Source organism: Lutjanus erythropterus, chromosome 12 (assembly GCF_056507025.1).
Source record: "Lutjanus erythropterus isolate fLutEry1 chromosome 12, fLutEry1.hap2, whole genome shotgun sequence".
Taxonomy (NCBI): Eukaryota; Metazoa; Chordata; class Actinopteri; order Lutjaniformes; family Lutjanidae; genus Lutjanus; species Lutjanus erythropterus.
Window position 1 is genome coordinate 28,224,434 of NC_139328.1, and position 16,974 is coordinate 28,241,407.

At 38.5% G+C, this 16,974-nt stretch overlaps 2 protein-coding genes across 2 annotated transcripts in view; both read left to right on the plus strand.

The window, feature by feature from the left end:
• Nucleotides 1–732: 732 nt before the first annotated feature.
• On the plus strand, nucleotides 733–9,818 carry LOC146318146 (transferrin receptor protein 1-like; the record flags this gene model as incomplete). The annotated part of the gene is made up of 16 exons (XM_084731693.1): nucleotides 733–937; nucleotides 1,858–2,032; nucleotides 2,203–2,425; nucleotides 2,529–2,651; nucleotides 3,585–3,680; nucleotides 4,776–4,915; nucleotides 5,014–5,165; nucleotides 6,012–6,131; nucleotides 6,310–6,395; nucleotides 6,526–6,589; nucleotides 6,721–6,788; nucleotides 7,618–7,685; nucleotides 7,879–7,972; nucleotides 8,645–8,866; nucleotides 9,038–9,196; nucleotides 9,380–9,818. Coding segments are annotated over 16 exons (2,229 nt in total), but the record flags the coding sequence as incomplete, so codon positions are not given.
• Nucleotides 9,819–12,450: 2,632 nt separating this feature from the next.
• Nucleotides 12,451–16,974, plus strand: part of tnk2b (tyrosine kinase, non-receptor, 2b) — a 74,656-nt gene continuing 70,132 nt past the window's right edge. Inside the window, exon 1 of the mRNA XM_084732343.1 lies at nucleotides 12,451–12,695. The gene's annotated coding sequence lies outside the window, so the exon portion shown is untranslated. The remainder of the gene's footprint in view (nucleotides 12,696–16,974) is intronic.

The window sequence follows — 16,974 nt, forward strand, 5'->3', positions numbered from 1 at the left end:
TGTGCTGATCACACTAGCACACTCACTGAAGGATAAATAACATGTGTTACTTAGAGTTAGAAAGAGGAGATCACAGAAGTGAAGCTAAACAGAAACTGAGCTGTTTTGTTTTTTAATGTTCTATGTGTATTTCACTAAGCTTCAAAACACATGTAAAACCCTGGCCGGCATTCTTACACTACATGTGTTATAGACTACTGACATTTCATTGTCAGCCAAAAGTAATGAGTCAGTGGTTGCAGATTTATACTAAACCATGAGGTCTCTAGGATTACTTTAGTTCAGAAACCCACGAAGCCCAGCTGTAGCTGTTAAAAACTTCTTTTCTGTGAATCTGGTAAGTGGTCCAACCGAGGGATCTGTATCTCTGATTAAATGAAGTGCTAGCTTAAAGAACAAAGCAACTCATGTTGAGGAAGAAATGGGACTTTGCAAAACCTGGAAACCCAAAATTTGGTCTTTATGACATTAATAAAGGATTTATTACCACTGGCAAGCTCATTAGCTACAACCCATACCCTATATTTAAAGCATGGCTTTTTAGAAAGTGGCACGAAAAACTGCGGTGCTGATGTCGCAGCATTTAAGAATAATTCATAATTCTGTCATCTCAAGTCATAACTGTACAAAAACACTTTTCTATAAAATGCACTGGACATAAATTCGAGCTTATTTCCTGCAATCATAGATTCCAAAAAAAAAAAGTGTTGTTAACTAAATAATAAACTGTCATTACAATTCAACAGGGAGCCACGCCTGCCACGTTTCAACTTCACCCAGAACATGGAAGATGATAACAGTCAGTTGGTGATAAATCTGTCATCCAACATGGATGAAGAGGATGGGGGAAAAGGCAAATATGTGGCTCAAAAGTTTAGATGCACCCCCAAGAGCCTCTGCTTCATGGCAACCACCACCATCTTTATCTTTAGCGTTGGTAAGAGAGCTGCTGTCTTTCTGTTAGGTTGGCATCACTCTGACATACTTTCTAAAATGTGGAGTTCCTCAGGCATCAATCTTTGGACCACTACCTTTCAGTGTGTGTGTATGTTATATGTATAGGTGTTACCAGGAGACAGGGTACACTGTTGCTGATGACACACAGCTTTATGTGTCTGTTTCTCTTGATGACACAGGAGTAATTGTGTGTTCTTTTTATATGAATTTTAATATGAGTGACTGAATATCACAAAATGCTTTTCAGCGCAACCAGGATAAAACTGAAATATTAGTCACAACTTCTTAACTTGCAAAGAGGAAGTGAACAAAAATGAAACCTGGCGTTTTGGTTTTGAACTAGACTCATGTTGTCAATGTCAAGTGCAAACCTTGTCTCTCCCTGTTTTAACTTTTTTCATATATTAACACAATTGGTAACCCTTTATGTCTGTCTGTGGGTTTTACAAATATTTAACAGTATTAAAAGAAGCCAGTAACTCTGACTAAGCAGCATTCAATTAGTTTAAAAAAAAAAAAAGTAACAGTCTTGGACATACAAGGTTTCTGCCCAACAGTGACAATATTGGGAACCAATTCTAACCAATTCTGCTTTTTAACATCTGAAGACCATAGACATGTGGCCATGTCTCTTTTTCTAAACAACACAGAGGCTAATGCGAGCTTTTAAAAACTGGCTGTCAGGCTTTGGCTTGAAGTAGCTGATTCAATAAAATCTAATATACTGAATGTGAGTCCAAGTTTCCTGGGTGGCGTAAGGGACACATACTGTACAATCCAGTCATAGTCACTTTCTTGGTAAAGGATTTCAAAATGCTGACCTTATTGTTTTTGCAGTAACTTGCAGTTGTTCCTCTCTGTCCTCCCTTGAGGAACTTCTAATTCCACTGCAAATTTCAGGCTGCTTGGTTGGCTACCTAATTAATCAGAAGAAGGGTGTGGCTCCAAACCGTGCTTTTGAAGAAGCAGTTGCCAACAAGACAGCGACAGGTGCTGCCCACCTCATGGACTGGGACGATGTCAAGAAGCTCCTTGCAGGAAAACTCTCTGAAGCCAACTTTGAATCTGTCTTCAGGTAACACTGCGTGTAGAATCTGCTGTGAGACAGTGTTGCCTTTTTGTTCCAAATGACTAATCCTGGAAAATGTCTTTATTTATATTATGTTGTTTACAACTTTAAACGTGAGTTGTTGTTTCCTGTTTTCTTTCCCCCCTTTTCTCATGTTGCATTTCCTCCTATCCTAGTGAACTTTCCAGAGACAGCCACCGGGCTGGTTCTCCAGGTGATGGGTCTTTGGGGAACAAGGTGCTTGAAAAGTTTAAAAATCTCGGCATGAACCCCTGGACTGATGAGCACTTTGTTAAGGTTCAGGACCCCCCAGCTTCTGGCTCCAACAAAGTTGTTTTCAAAGGGAAAGAGGAGCGTCCAACTGGATTCCTGTCGTACAGTGGCAATGGAACAGTAATGGTAAACTACAAGCTAAAGTAAAAGAAAACATTTTTTCAGTTAAGTAGAGAAAAATACAGTGAATTCTTCTTATTTTTATTTATTTTATTATTTTGTGGCCTAGGGTCCTGTGTTGTATGCTCATTACGGGCAGGAAAATGACTTCAGGCTGCTGCGGGACAAGAACATCAACATGAGTGGCAGGGTCATGCTGGTCAGAGCTGGTAAAATCAGCTTTGCTGAGAAGGTGGGTGGTATTAAGCCTGACACATCAAATAATCTATTGTACGATTTGACAGATAAATCTATGCAATTATGTTTGCTTCATATTTGATACGTTGGGCATTTATGAACATTCAAACAAGTATTGTTCATTAGGAAAATTCATTTGGTTTGGTCCCTTTTCCCTAAAGAGGAACCTTTTTATTTTTGCCTTGTGGTTGGTGAAAAAACAACAGCTCACTCAGTATAATCTGAACTGGTCAAAATAACATAAAGATTCTGAGAAACAAGGAATTGTTTTTAATTTAAAAGACAATATCAGTAACTGTTCACCTGCATTTATATAAAAAATATGCATATAAATAAATCAATTTGCACTCTAAATTTACCTTAAGATGGCATTTCAATCTTTAATTAGTTTATTTAACAATGTATTTGTGATTGTGATAAGAAAAATGGAGATTGTCTCATGAAATTCAATAGAATATTGATTGAGGGATTCACAGTTAAATTAACATATTTGATACATACATTTTTAACACAATTCTACCACAAAATATTAAGTAATTATAGTTTGTTTCACTACTCATACTGAAATATTAGTAACAATATAACTGTTATTCTTACTGTAACTTTTCCAAAATTAGCAGGGATTTTCCTGCCAAAAAGGTGCGAGTCACTACATGAAGGCAGCCATGTTGGATTCATTCACAGGCTGGTTTCTGCCTGCAGTGCACTGATAATCCACCAAAGGACAGAAGACATGTTTCATATTACATGCAACAGGTTTTTCTGGAACATATTCATCATATTGATGTTGTAGAGATCTCAGAGACTCATGTATCACGTATGATGCAAATAGCATTACAGTGTAACGTTCATGTTACTGTAAAATTTCTATAACTTTTTTTTTTTTTTTCCCCAAATATCACTTTCTATGTCCTTTTTTTTCTTACAGGTAGCCAGTGCTGCCAAAATGAATGCCTCTGCAGTGCTGATCTACCCAGACCCTGCTGATTACTCTTTTGAAGACAACACTCAGCTCTTTGGACATGTGAGTGAGGACAGTTTAGACGCTTGATGCTAGAAGATGAAATCTACTGGGTAGATGTCCATATTTACTTTGGCCAGTGTTTGATGATATTAGAAGCATAATATGAAACATTTTCCAAAAACAAAAACCCCAAAATCAACAAACAAACCAAAAACAACCCCAATGTATAGACTCATATAAACAAAATCCCTCTAAATAATCATATATGGCCTATTAGAAGTGTGTGGTGGTGTATCTGCAGAGACCCTAACCCTCTGCCTTTATTTCCTTATTTTCTCATATGTTGCTCTACTTGGGATATTTCTGGGCCTCAGCCTGTTTGGCGATGATGTGTAGCCATCCCAGGCAATAAAGAGGGTGTGTTTTGAGGTTGGGACTCTATAAATATGTAACAAACAATGGTTACATGCTGTCTCTTTTGCTCTCTGTCTGTGAGAGCTGCAGAGAGAGATACACACAAATACAAACATACGTTCATCAGACGAATTTAAGGGTACCTACTGGTTTGCTTGGAGGAATTTATTTACGAATGGCTCCCTGTTTTATTTGTATATTTTGTCTGGCCAGCCTGCATAGGAGCACAATGGGGAATATCAAATCCTACTGATGGTTTAACTTCAGTCTATTATCTGCGATAATGAAGACAGACATGTTGCAAACAGCAGGAAGACTGCTCGCCGTTGTAAACGTGGAATGAAAGGATTGAGGTTTCTATTTTTTTTTCTAAGGCTTTGCAAATGTTTTAAGAGGAAGGAAATTCACGAAATACACCAGTAGTTCTGTAGATTGGTTGGTTGTAAGAAAATTCCATAGGGTATGAGGTCATAGGTGGTACTGAGCCCTAAAACTAATACTTGAACAGGAATATGTGTTTTCTAATCACAGCAAATCTGGGTATAAGGGTAAGTGTATAAATGTGCAAATTGTCTTTAGAGGATTTTCAAATATTTCAAATTTAAAGGTAAAGGCTCCAGGGTGCTGGTAAGATTAGTCAAGATCATACGTTCAAAATGTCACTGTCAAATCATACCTGGCCTGCAAAATTGGTAAAACTTCTGTCTTTCAATCTAAGCTTCCTCTGCATCTCCCTCACAGGTCCACATGGGTTCAGGGGATCCCTACACCCCAGGCTTCCCCTCCTTCAACCACACCCAGTTTCCTCCTGTCCAGTCTTCAGGTCTTCCAAAAATCTTGGCTCAAACCATCACAGCACGCGTGGCTAACAGCATTCTGAGGTGAGGCTGTGGACCAACTGAAAGAGAAAGATTTTAATAAATACTGTACCTTCATTTTCAAATGTTCCTCTTGCTTGTTTATTGTCTGCATCCCACAGCCAGCTGGGAGGTGAAAGTGGGCCAGAAAGTTGGGAAGTTGTTCACAAACTGGGAGACCAGAATGATGTCATTACTGTGGACGTCAACAACGTTCTTACTGAGAAGAAGATAGATAATGTCCTCGGGGTCATCAAAGGCTTTGTGGATTCAGGTACAAAGAGATGTTTATTTATAGATCCTGTGTGTAGGATTTAGTGACATCTAGTAGTGAGCTTGCAGACTGCAAAAATGTCACCTCACCCTCCCCTTCCAGGCATATAAGAATACCAACAGAAACTCACAGAACACATGAAAGGCCCTGTCTATTCTGGGCTACTGTAGAAATGTGGCAGTGCAACATGGTGCTGCCATGGATGAGGACCTGCATCTTCCATAGATATACAGTAAATGGATCAAATCTAAGGTATCGGAAAAAAAATTTAGGTGATAATAGGAAGTTGCGATGGTGTGACTGCAACAATTCACACACATTCCACCAATAATTCTGTGCAACCTTTCAATTTTGTCCAAACTCTACAACTTTTCCTCAAATTTATTTAGTTTAACAAAAATCATCATTAGTTCCTGTGAGCTCTACCAACCATAGCAAATATCTTACACGTATATCTCAATGAATCGCTCACTGTTTTGACTGAATTTGCGCTCCAAAAAGATTTTCCTTCTTTGTTGCAACTTTCTTTTGCAATTTTCACTTAGTCCTGCAATTTCATTGCAAAAACATGCCTTTAAAACATAGCAACATGCATCACACTCTTTTAGAAACACTGCTGTGAAACCAGGCATTTTAGGCCACAACAATCCCCAAAACAGCTTGTGAAATCCCAGAGAGACTGACTAATGAAAACATACTTTTGAATGTTATATTCCATTTCTTCCATGTTTTTCCAATAGTTCCCCGTAAATCTTACACATTGGACCTTTATCGAGAGAGATACTGTGGTCAGGAATTTGGTGAAGTGAAAAAGAATGAGTGCATGTCCCTTTTTGTAAATGTTAGATCGATATGTGGTTATTGGTGCTCAGAGGGATGCGTGGGGTCCAGGCTTTGCTACATCGACTGTCGGCACCAGCATCCTTGTTGAGCTGGCACGTTCCATCTCTGAAATGGTGAAGAACGGTAAGTCTCAGGTAGCAGCTGATGTTTAGTCTTAATATGAACTGAATAAAATAATACTGATTGAAATGATGTTTACTTTATGTCAGATCCTAACTACGATTAGACAGAATCTGCATATTTTCTTTTTTAGGATGGCACAGCTCTTTTTGTTAATGTACATTTGTTATCCCCTCTACAGATGGATTCAAGCCAAGGAGAAGCATTGTGTTTGCCAGCTGGAGTGCTGGAGAATACGGGAGTGTTGGTGCCACCGAGTGGTTGGAGGTGAGAACTGCACAATAAATTCAAAATCAAGGATTTTCCCGAAGGTATTTTTCTTTATCACCAGCTTTGATGCACTACTAATACTGACTGGTGTTTTTTCATTCTCCCTTAATTTGTTTTCTACATCCAGGGTTATCTTTCTTCTCTGGGCATGAAGGCCTGTACATACATCAACCTGGATGGGGTTGTTGCAGGTATCTACTTTGGGTTTCTTGTTAAACTCTAGATTAGGTGACTAAAAATTACCACCTTCCTACAGCTACAATATAGAACTATGTGTGACTGATTTTCAGAATGACTTAATAGATTTCTTCTTCTTTTCCAGGTCGCAGTAGATTTAAAGTAGCAGCCAGTCCCTTGATGCACAGCCTGATCGAGAGCTCTCTGAAGGAGGTAAATGCACAGCTGGGAATCTGTCAGTGAATCAGACACTGAAGCATATTTAATACAAGCCTGCAGTACTGTGATTAGCTAAATGCTCTGATTTGTTTGCAAATATCAAGGTGTACCTTATAAGAGGGGACAATCGATGTTTTTTTGGTATAAGAAAATTAGTTTACTTTTTCAGTTCACCTTGAAGTGTTTTTTTCATGGTCACGGTCAGTTGGATTGGTAGTTTTTTATGACAGTGTTGGGCACCCTGTCCCCTTGACAGTCCCATTTTGATGCAATAAATGTGACTGAAGTGAGATGAACAGACTGAAAAATTAATTTTACTATATTAGAATTAGCCACAGTAAATGCCTGTTGACACACACCCAATCTAAAGAGGCAGGGAGGAGTACCAATAACCTGCTCTTATTTTCATAGAGGCTCTTTGGAAAAGGGCAGGCACTTTCAAAAAGGCACTGTGCAGGTGAGTGAATGAACCATCTGTCTAACTTCAACCCATCATATCAGACTCTTGCCAAAGTCAGTCAGGAACAGAAAAAACATCTTTTCTTTCAAGAAAAATTTTCAGTGCCGTACTTTACTCTATATTCAATGGAGCTCTCTAGGTTGATAAGTGTTGGTTCATCCAATCACCCGCCAAGTGTTTTTTGAAAGTGCCTACACTTTTCCAAATAGTTTCTAAGGACGAACCATCCATAAACAGGGATCTACTGTAGCTAATACACTGACTATCAAGAAGTACCTCATACAGCCACATATTAAATAATGCAGGTTATCCCTTTATTGTGGGGTCTCTAGTAACATACATGTACAATGGTTTCGTTCTTAGGTGAACTCCCCAAACAAGGCTTTGTCTCTCTTCTCTCAATTTGCAAAGGGCAACTGGGAAGCAAATGTGTAAGTCTGTCGTTCCAGTCACATCCACAGTCAGTGTTTGCACATTACCATGACATCCAAGCTTTTCTCACCAGCATCACATCCACAGCTGGAATGTGTAGGATAGATGTCATCCTCATGTTTCTTCTGAATATTTACCTAAAATGAGAGAAAGCACAACTAAAGCTCTATACTGCATATGGTTATTTTCCAGGTTGGAGCCTATGAAGTTGGATGATGCTGCCTATCCTTTCCTTGCTTTCTCTGGGATTCCCTCAGTGTCATTTAGATTCACCCCTGATAATTCAGTAAGTCATCCCACTGTGCTATAAGTCAAGATAATCATTTTTTGAGACAATAACCCAGGACATAACTTTTAAAGTGATAGTTCACCCAAAAATGAAATTTCAGTCATTATCTACTCAGCCTAATGCTGATTGAAGGTTGGGTTTAGTTTTTTAATCCACAAAACACTGCTGGAATTTCACTGGGAAACAGCGTTGCAAAATCTCTCAAACAATGGAATTGAATGGTGTCTTCAAACATAAAAAACAACAGAATAAAAACATTGAATGCCTCCATACTGCTCATGGGCTTACACCAAATGTAATCCAAGTCTCCTAAAGTCTCAACATGCCAACTTGACTAAATAAATGCTATCTTCACTGTTGATCCTTAGCTAGCCACACGTGTGCACACTGTTTGGACTGGGTGTGTGTGTGTTGTGATGGTGTTCAAATGGCACATCAGAGTGAGCAGTATGGCGGCAGTTTTTTTCCCATTTTTTTTCCAGTTGTTTTTTTATGTTTGAAAACTGGTCACCGTCCACTTGCACAGTTTGGGAGATTCTGTAGCACTGTTTTGCAGCAGTGTTTTGTGGACTAACAACATAAACCCGACTCTCAACTGGCATGAGGGTGAGAAGACAATGACTGAATTTTCATTTTTAACTGTCCCTTAATACATCTTTGTTTTCTCAGGAGTATCCGTACTTTGGCACAATGCTGGACACCCGGGATAAACTGAACGGTGCCACATCATACCAGGTTCCTCAACTTTCTGTAATAGCCGCCCGGTTTGCAGGTCACATAGCTCTGAGGCTGGTCCATTATCATCTGCTGTGGATGGACGTGATGAAGTATAACAAAGTTATACTTACTCACGCGGCTGACATCAACAGGAGAGTCAGGATTGTTCAGAGTGTGCGTGTCCAATTGTGTTTTTTAAATGACTTTTACTTACTTGTGTTACTGTTTTATGTCCACTTGCTGATTTGATCGTGTAATTCAAATGTGCACTGAGGATGCGCATCCAATTAGTTGTGTTTATTCAGACCACTAAATGACCCCTGTGGATGCTATGTGTGCTTCCAGATGCTGCCCCAGCTGTTGCCCAAGGACCTGACAGTGGAGTGGTTGTTCTCAGCCTATGGCTCGTACAGCCGTGCCGCTCACAGTCTAGCAGCAGCCGTCCAGAACACTGACCTGGACGACATCGAAATGTGCCGCATCATTAATGAACGCATCATGATGGTAGGACCTCTACAACTCTGGGTCCATTTATTGGAATGTGAAAACAGTATATTTGATGCACAATCTGTTGTTATACACTCATAAACACCACAGTTTCCTGTAATACCCGTGTAATCCCGTGACTTTTAAGAATGCAAGTTTCCCTCTCTTTATCATCCCATGTTCTTCTTCTTCTTTCTGTAGGTGGAAAGGAACCTCCTGTCACCCTATGTGTCCCCCAGAGAGACTCCTTTTCGCCACATCCTTCTGGGCTCCGGCCCTCACACTCTCACAGCTCTGTCTAGCCACCACGAAGCCCTCGGGACAAAGGCAGACGTCGATCTGTTCCGTACCCGGTTTGCCCTGGCGACCTGGACCATTCAGGGCTGCGCCAACTCACTAGCAGGAGACATCTGGTCTTTGGATAATGAAATATAAAAAGCAATTTTCTCCCGCGTCCCTTGTTCAGTGCACTCAGCTTGTGGCGCTCAAAGCACCAAAACAAAATGCATTTGAAAAATCCAGCACCAATTTCTCTTTCCAGAAATCATCAGTTTCTTTCTAGTAGAAAGAAAGTACATCTGGTAGATTCTACCAAAGAAAGAAAAGTGTTCCTGTATGAAAGAGAAGGCAGACATCTCTATGGCCTTCAAAACTCTGAAACTCATACTAAAACTATCTAAATGGGTAAATACCACTAAAGGACAGAAGAAAAAATATGTATTTTTGACTTTTGGGCTGAACTGCACTTTAAATGCTGTGACATTTCCTTAGGAAATTTTGGCAGCCAGATTCAGAAAAAATGTTTTGTCTCCATCACAACAACTCCATAAAAAACATATGAACTATTAACCTATTTTTGTTGCTGTCGTTCCACTTTCAATCATATAGCTACAATTAAAATCACAAAGCTAAACCAAACATGCTCACCTGCCTTAATGAACACATGCTGACACAACAGCAGAAAATACAATACAAGAAAATAAAAGTTCAAATGGGAATCAAGTAAGTCAGCAGTTATTTATTACATTCTTAATGTTTATATGACAAACTACCAGTAAGCAGCAAAAGAGGCAAGATCTGCACGCTTCTCAGACACAAATTATGGCGACTTTTCACCAGTGATGACCGTCCGACCACTTTATTCAAGAATACTAATATCTTTGTGTCTGGCAAACCAAGAAAGTACATTTAAAAATCACATCGACACACTTCGACACAAAATTGGATATTCATGCAGAACCAGAGTAAACTTTCCCATCTTCAGCTGGAAATGGATTATTGAGGCAGTCTTCATGTCTATCCTAGACTATCTATAGATGCGTCTCTGCCTCCACCGTCAAACTTCTAGACTCAGTTTATCACTTCGCCCCAAGATTTATTACTGGTGACAGCTATTCTACACATCATTGTATCCTGTATGAAGAGGCTGAGTGGACATCTTTAACTGTTAGATGCAACAGACATTGTTTTTTTATTCATTTGTAAAGCCATAATTGGAAATTCTTACATCACTTCATGTGTCCAGTAGCCATTTAAAATTCTCAATTGATTGGCCAACACTCCAAGTCTCCTGTAAAACAGCTTTTAGTTTTTGTACTGCACACATGGAACACTTTACACAACACATTAGAACTGAAGGCACCTGTACCAACTTGTGGACTCAAGGGAGTTGATTGCCCCCATGTTTTTTTTTTTTTTTTTAAAAAGACATAGCAGAAGTGTTTTGTTATCTTGTGCAGTTATTCTCTTCAGCCTGTCCTCTCAACATCACTGTAAATGAGGGCACTCCCTAAATGATTCTTCAAGTTTAAATAAAGCTTGAATGGATGAATGAATGAACTGATGAGCACAATTCTGAGGAAAATAGTTGATATGACAACTTTTGACCAGATGATGGAGACAAAGTAAACTCTATGTTTCTTTTGAATTTCAAGCTTTCCTACTGTTAACTTTAGTCTCTCCATATAGTATGAATCAAAGATTTGGATTTAAAGGTGCTCATTTAAGGTTCCCAAACATTTTCCAGTCTGAACTCTGACAGGGTTTTTGTGAGGGAAATTATTCACCATAGAATCTCATCACTTCTTGGACTTCAGCTTGAATTGTCCTCTTTGAATGTTTTACTGCATGTTGATGAAGCAGCAAAAATGATTTAAAATTATGTGTCAGAACACGTGTCACAAATCAAAGCACTATAGTTGTTTCTGGAAGCTGCAGTCACCAAGTGCAGTAATATTGCAAAATTGTGGCATGTTCCTTTAAGAGTGGGCTGACAGCATGAATGTGTACCAGAGATTCGGGAAAAAACACAGACTTCCCACTTCGCTACTGATTCCTGCTGCAACAAACATCTTCACTTCACCAAAACTGGTGGAAGATATGTAGAGCAAATGAAATGAGAAGAAACATAGAGACGTAAATTAGAAGCAAAACGATGAGAAAAATGTAAACATGAATCGCTGACCACTAACACTCAGTCACAGGTCAATAATGTGGATAAAAGTGAGGAAATGTACTCAGACACAAGAACATTCAAAATCTACAAAAAATCTGAGTGATGGTCATTCTTGTAGTTTGGCAAGAAAAAATGTGTGATAACAATGTAAGGCACTAAATGTGACACAAAGCTGTATTAACTTTACTTTAAACTATAGTCTTGTTGTTTTTTATGTATGTACTAATAATTGAATATATGGTGTTTAGCTGTTTTTTTTTTTTTTTTTTACATTGATTGTGAATATATCAAAAGGCAAAATTCAAAAATGATGCAGAGTTAGTAGTAGACCTTTTTCACAGCAGCCATATTGATATGATTCTGCACATTTCTGCTTTAAAGTGTCTAAAAACACTAGATATATGTTAAAAAAAATACCCCTCTCTCTGTGTTTTGTCTTATCATGTCTGTTATGTTGTTTTTTATCTTGTTACATCCTGTTACATCTTTTATGTTGTTTTTGTCTTGTTACGTTGTTTTTTTTATGTTGTTTTCTTGCGTTAAAATTAAGTAACAAGCTTATTTTGAACAGATATTTTTGCACGGATATTTGTGTTGAAATGTAGGGCATAAAAGTACAAAGTTATCAGAAAAAGAAATAGTCTTATTAACTATGTCTTGCAAGTCAAGTAAATAACTAACCAGTAAATAACTAACTGAAGTACATTGCCAGACAGGCACAAGTGCACAAACAACAGTGAGTTTGTTTGTCTGGAGTGACCCATCCTCACACACACAGACGATCTTTGTGCCGTACAAAGACAGCAAAGAACTGACGCCAGCAGCAGCCGCAGACTCAAATCCCGACTGTGTTTTCGGACGGGGCTGCGGTGCAAGTGAACCAGTCAACACGGACTGGTGCAAACTTTTACTCAGTTTCAGCCTCGTTTACGGTACGGCCGAGACCCCTCATTTGACTCGCTGCAGATGTCAGGACTTGTGAACTTGTAGCCGGTTTGTTTGGAGTGCCAGAACCCACCGGAACAGGAGGTGACAGCAAGTGACAGGAGCTGAGATTGACAGGTAGGTACTCTCACTGCAAACACCTAACTACTGCATGAAACCAACAGCTAACCTCATCAGACTTCTAGCAAACGTTTCCGTGTAGCTTTCTTAGAAAAGGCAGCTTGTACAGAAGATGCAAATTTGTGGTATAGCCACTTGTCAGAGTCATAACATTACCTAGCATGCTGAGTTTGTGTGAACCATCTGCGGATCAATCTGCGCACATCAGCCATAAAACTACTTTTTTGAAATAATTCCGCGGGACAACCTGCTAGCATTCACTGACTACACTATAAAAATGTGCAAAACAAGGTAAAACACATATTAAAGATTTAGATAAAATATGATGAAGATAAAATTAACATGACATGAGTTTTTAGTGGTCCTCTAACAGGTGTACCGAGTTAAACGGAGTGGGTAAATTGGGGCACTGAACACCCCTGAAATCTGATTGGCCACCCCGTGTGATCGTCTATTAACCTCAAGTAATGATTGGCTACCTGTCCAGTGAGCGGCGGGAACTTACTTTGTTCCAACTGTTTCACAAATATTTTTAAATGTGCAATTGTTTTTGTATGTTTTTATATGGTTCTTTTAATTTATTGATTATTTTACAACACAGGGTTGTATAATGAAACAATAGATGTTGCTCCCTTTATGCCACTCTAAAAAACAAAAGTCATATATGAATAGATAATACCATAAAAACTATAAATCATAAAAGTAAAACTGTTGTCATTTTGGGTGAATATTTTATATAGTATTATATGTATTATATATATTCATGGTGAAGATACATTAAGGAATCTCACAGAAAAAAGGTGCACTGGAGGTGCAATTTATTTTTGAGGACTGAAAGAATTTACATAAGTCAGTGCCCCACTTGGGCCACCCCAAGCAAACAGGTCTCTATGCGCCCCTGTTGTACATGTACATACATCTCCCAGTATTTTACACTGATTGGCTTGTAGACGGGCATGTGTCTGACGGCATCATGTTTACAATTCCGTAGGTAGCCTGACTTCAGTGGCTGTTTATGGAGAGAGATGAATGAACAGATTTACACTGTTGTCAAAATAATATTACCAGCAGTACCGAAGTGAAACAACAACTGAAAAATGTCTGCACTTTTGAGTTTTTGCCAGTCGACTTGTTATAAAGTCCTCAGACCAGATGTCAATCAAACATCTGGTCTCCTCCTGTCCCCATGTGCACCCGCAGTTCACTTTATTTTGGTGTGTTGTTTTCCCCTCTTCTTGCTCTGATGATATTCTGTCATAATTTTCCTGCAACTGGTCTGAAAGTCCAGACCATCCAAAAAATGTTTGTACTCGAACAAACTGTACTTGAGATGTTGAATGGAAAAAAACCCCTTTAATTTGGGACTATGGTTGGTAAATCAGGGACATCTGAAAGTAGAATTTGCAGGACAGTGAGGAAAGAAGTTAATTTTGAGCCCTGATTCAGTGGGTCAACCACTACATGCCTGGGAGGGACGCAGTCACCCAGTCACACACGTTTACCTCTGCTTGTATACATGTCATCACACAGAACAGCCATGGAGGAAGAGAACTGCATGGTGAAAGGACATTTTCAAATTAAAATCTTTCATCCTGTTGCTAAAATTGAATAAAATACAAGACCAGAGTTAAGCTAAACCCAGAGCTCTGTGACTGACACTGCACTCCTACTGAGCCCTGAGTTAAATGCCAGCTGGTACAACAGAAAGATCAGTGACTACTGTAAGACAGGGACACGCAGAATAGCAAAATAATGTTCTTGAATAAGGGTTTTTTTCCACAGAGGATGTTATGACATGTCGGTTTAAGAAAAGCGCAGGTGTAACATTAGTGGAGGCTGAATTATAGCTCGTTCCTGTTGTGACCTGCTGTGACACTTGAATACAGCAGAGTAATCATTAATATTATAGATAACACAGATGCACACACCTTTCCCTACAGTGACAAGTCAAATTGTTTGCTTTGATGAAGTAGAATTTTAAAGTTTTATAATCATTTCTGCCTACAAAACAATGTCAAAATGTTTATTTGCTGTTCTGCATGTAAATATGTCTGCCGTCACTCAAAATAGGCTTACATAGTGAATATAAACCTTCTCATCCAGACTATGACTTAGTTTTGTTTTGACAAATAGCAAATATATAGCAGACCTGACCAGTGAAGTTTTAATTGCAACACTTACAGTTCATACAGAGACAAAGAGGGAATAAATATGAAAGCAAAGATTGCATCATGCAATCATGAGGAAACTTGTTAGTCTGGGAAATTTTTCAGTAAATTAAATTAGTTAAATATGATGAGCAAGAATCCTCTGATTATTGAGTTTTCACCTCAGTGTAGTTGTTTATTTTATATGATAAAGCTTCAAGTTTTTGTCCAAAATTAGTGAAGCTGAAGCATATAAAAGAATCACCCAGGATGAATAAGAAAAAGAAAATATGTGTTTGACTTCAGAAAGACCAAATATGCAGCTTAGCTCTATGGGGGCTTTTCCTGTTCTCACTTGCTTTGTGTTATCTCTCTCTCTCTCTCTCTCTCTCTCTCTCTGTCTCATCCTCTTCCCTCTCTCTCTTTCCCCTCGCACGTGCACAAACACACACACAAACCTTGTTCTCATGGAGAAGTTACAACAAGCATGAGGGATTGTCAGTTGAAGGGCTGCAATTCATGATAAGGTTCATTATCGATTATTTTGACAATCATTTTCTCAATTAAGCGTTTGGCCCATAAAATGTCAGAAAATGATGATTGCTGTTTCCAAAGTGATGTCCCTAGGTGTCTTGTTTTGTCCACAATCCAAAGACATTCAGTTTAACCAAAAATATTTACGTTTTACATTTTAGATGCTGAAAATTAGAGAATTAGGCCATTAAAAAAAAAAAAAAACAGAATGATATTATGTTATGAAAAATAGATGATAATGAATGCAATAGTTTGCAACTAATTGATTATCTATAATCAGCTAATCGATGCAGCTCTAGTCATTTGCTGTCAGTATTGTATCTTATGCGTGAAAACTGTTGTGCAAACACACTTTATCCTTCTTTCTATCTCTGCTCAACACACACACACACTTGTCACATCATGCACACACTACCAACTTGCTGTAATGGCTCTCATTATCAGTAGATCTATGAGTAATGCTCATAGTTTTATGCTTGGCATTATGTAATCCATTTGCACATAACTGATTTTTTATTGGTACAATTAACTTTAATGGCTGCCTGTGTTTGACTATAAAATCTGATTGACCCAGTGTCTTCCGACAGGGTAAAGTCTAAGTCACTCTTATACAGGAGACTGTTGATGAATGAAATGTGGGTCTGTCTGATTTGTTTGATCATATGTTTATATTCATGTATTAGAATAATTTTATCTAATTGACATTTGAATTCGGCTCAGAGCAGTCAGTCAATACACATTTGAGCATCTGACTTTAGAAACTTTGTAGTGTTGGCTTAATTACTGGCTTTCAGTTTGAAAGAATCAGTAGTGCACTACAGTAAGGCTAGATATGGAAATGTAAGTCAGTGGAAACTAAAATGGACTTTTTATCAAGCTAACTTGCTGATTTAATACAGTGTATGTCTCTATTGGTATCTTAACATGAAACACTGCTATATAATACATGAAGCCACACTTAACCAGCCTCTGGCTCAAGCAGTTTTGAGGTTAGAATAAATTTCCGCCCTTGTATTGCATGAGCCTGTTGTATACTTTTAAGACAGTAGATGATGTTATAAGACAAGTAGGATGTGATGTTCCTCTGATGTGTTTGAAGTGCTGCCTGTTATGACACAACAGGTTCTGTCATCAGCAGACAGGCTGCTTGTCTTCACTTAGTTGTTTGGCGTCACTGCTTGGTCCAGTATTGTGGAAGGTACTTGTATGATTTGGTGAGATGTGATAGCTTCTGAATTAAATAGACGACATGACTTAAAACACCAGCTATGGTGCAATGACCTTGTTCTCTGTGAAAAGACAAACTTTGTTGTTCCCTCAATACAACATAAAACTGCAGTGTTTTCCCCTTGAATGGTGCCCCCTTGTTTTATTAAAAAGCTTTTATTATGAAGTGAAACATGAAACAGTGAAATAAAGCAGATATCTGAATGTACAAACAGCACACAGGAAAGAAACTAAAATTCAAACCACAGAGATTCAGTTAGAAGCTATAAAAGTACTGAGAGCTCAACACACAGATATTTAAAAATCCAGTGTCAGTCATTTTTTCTATTAATTGATTAATAAATCCATGTTTGAACCTTTTTTCCAAG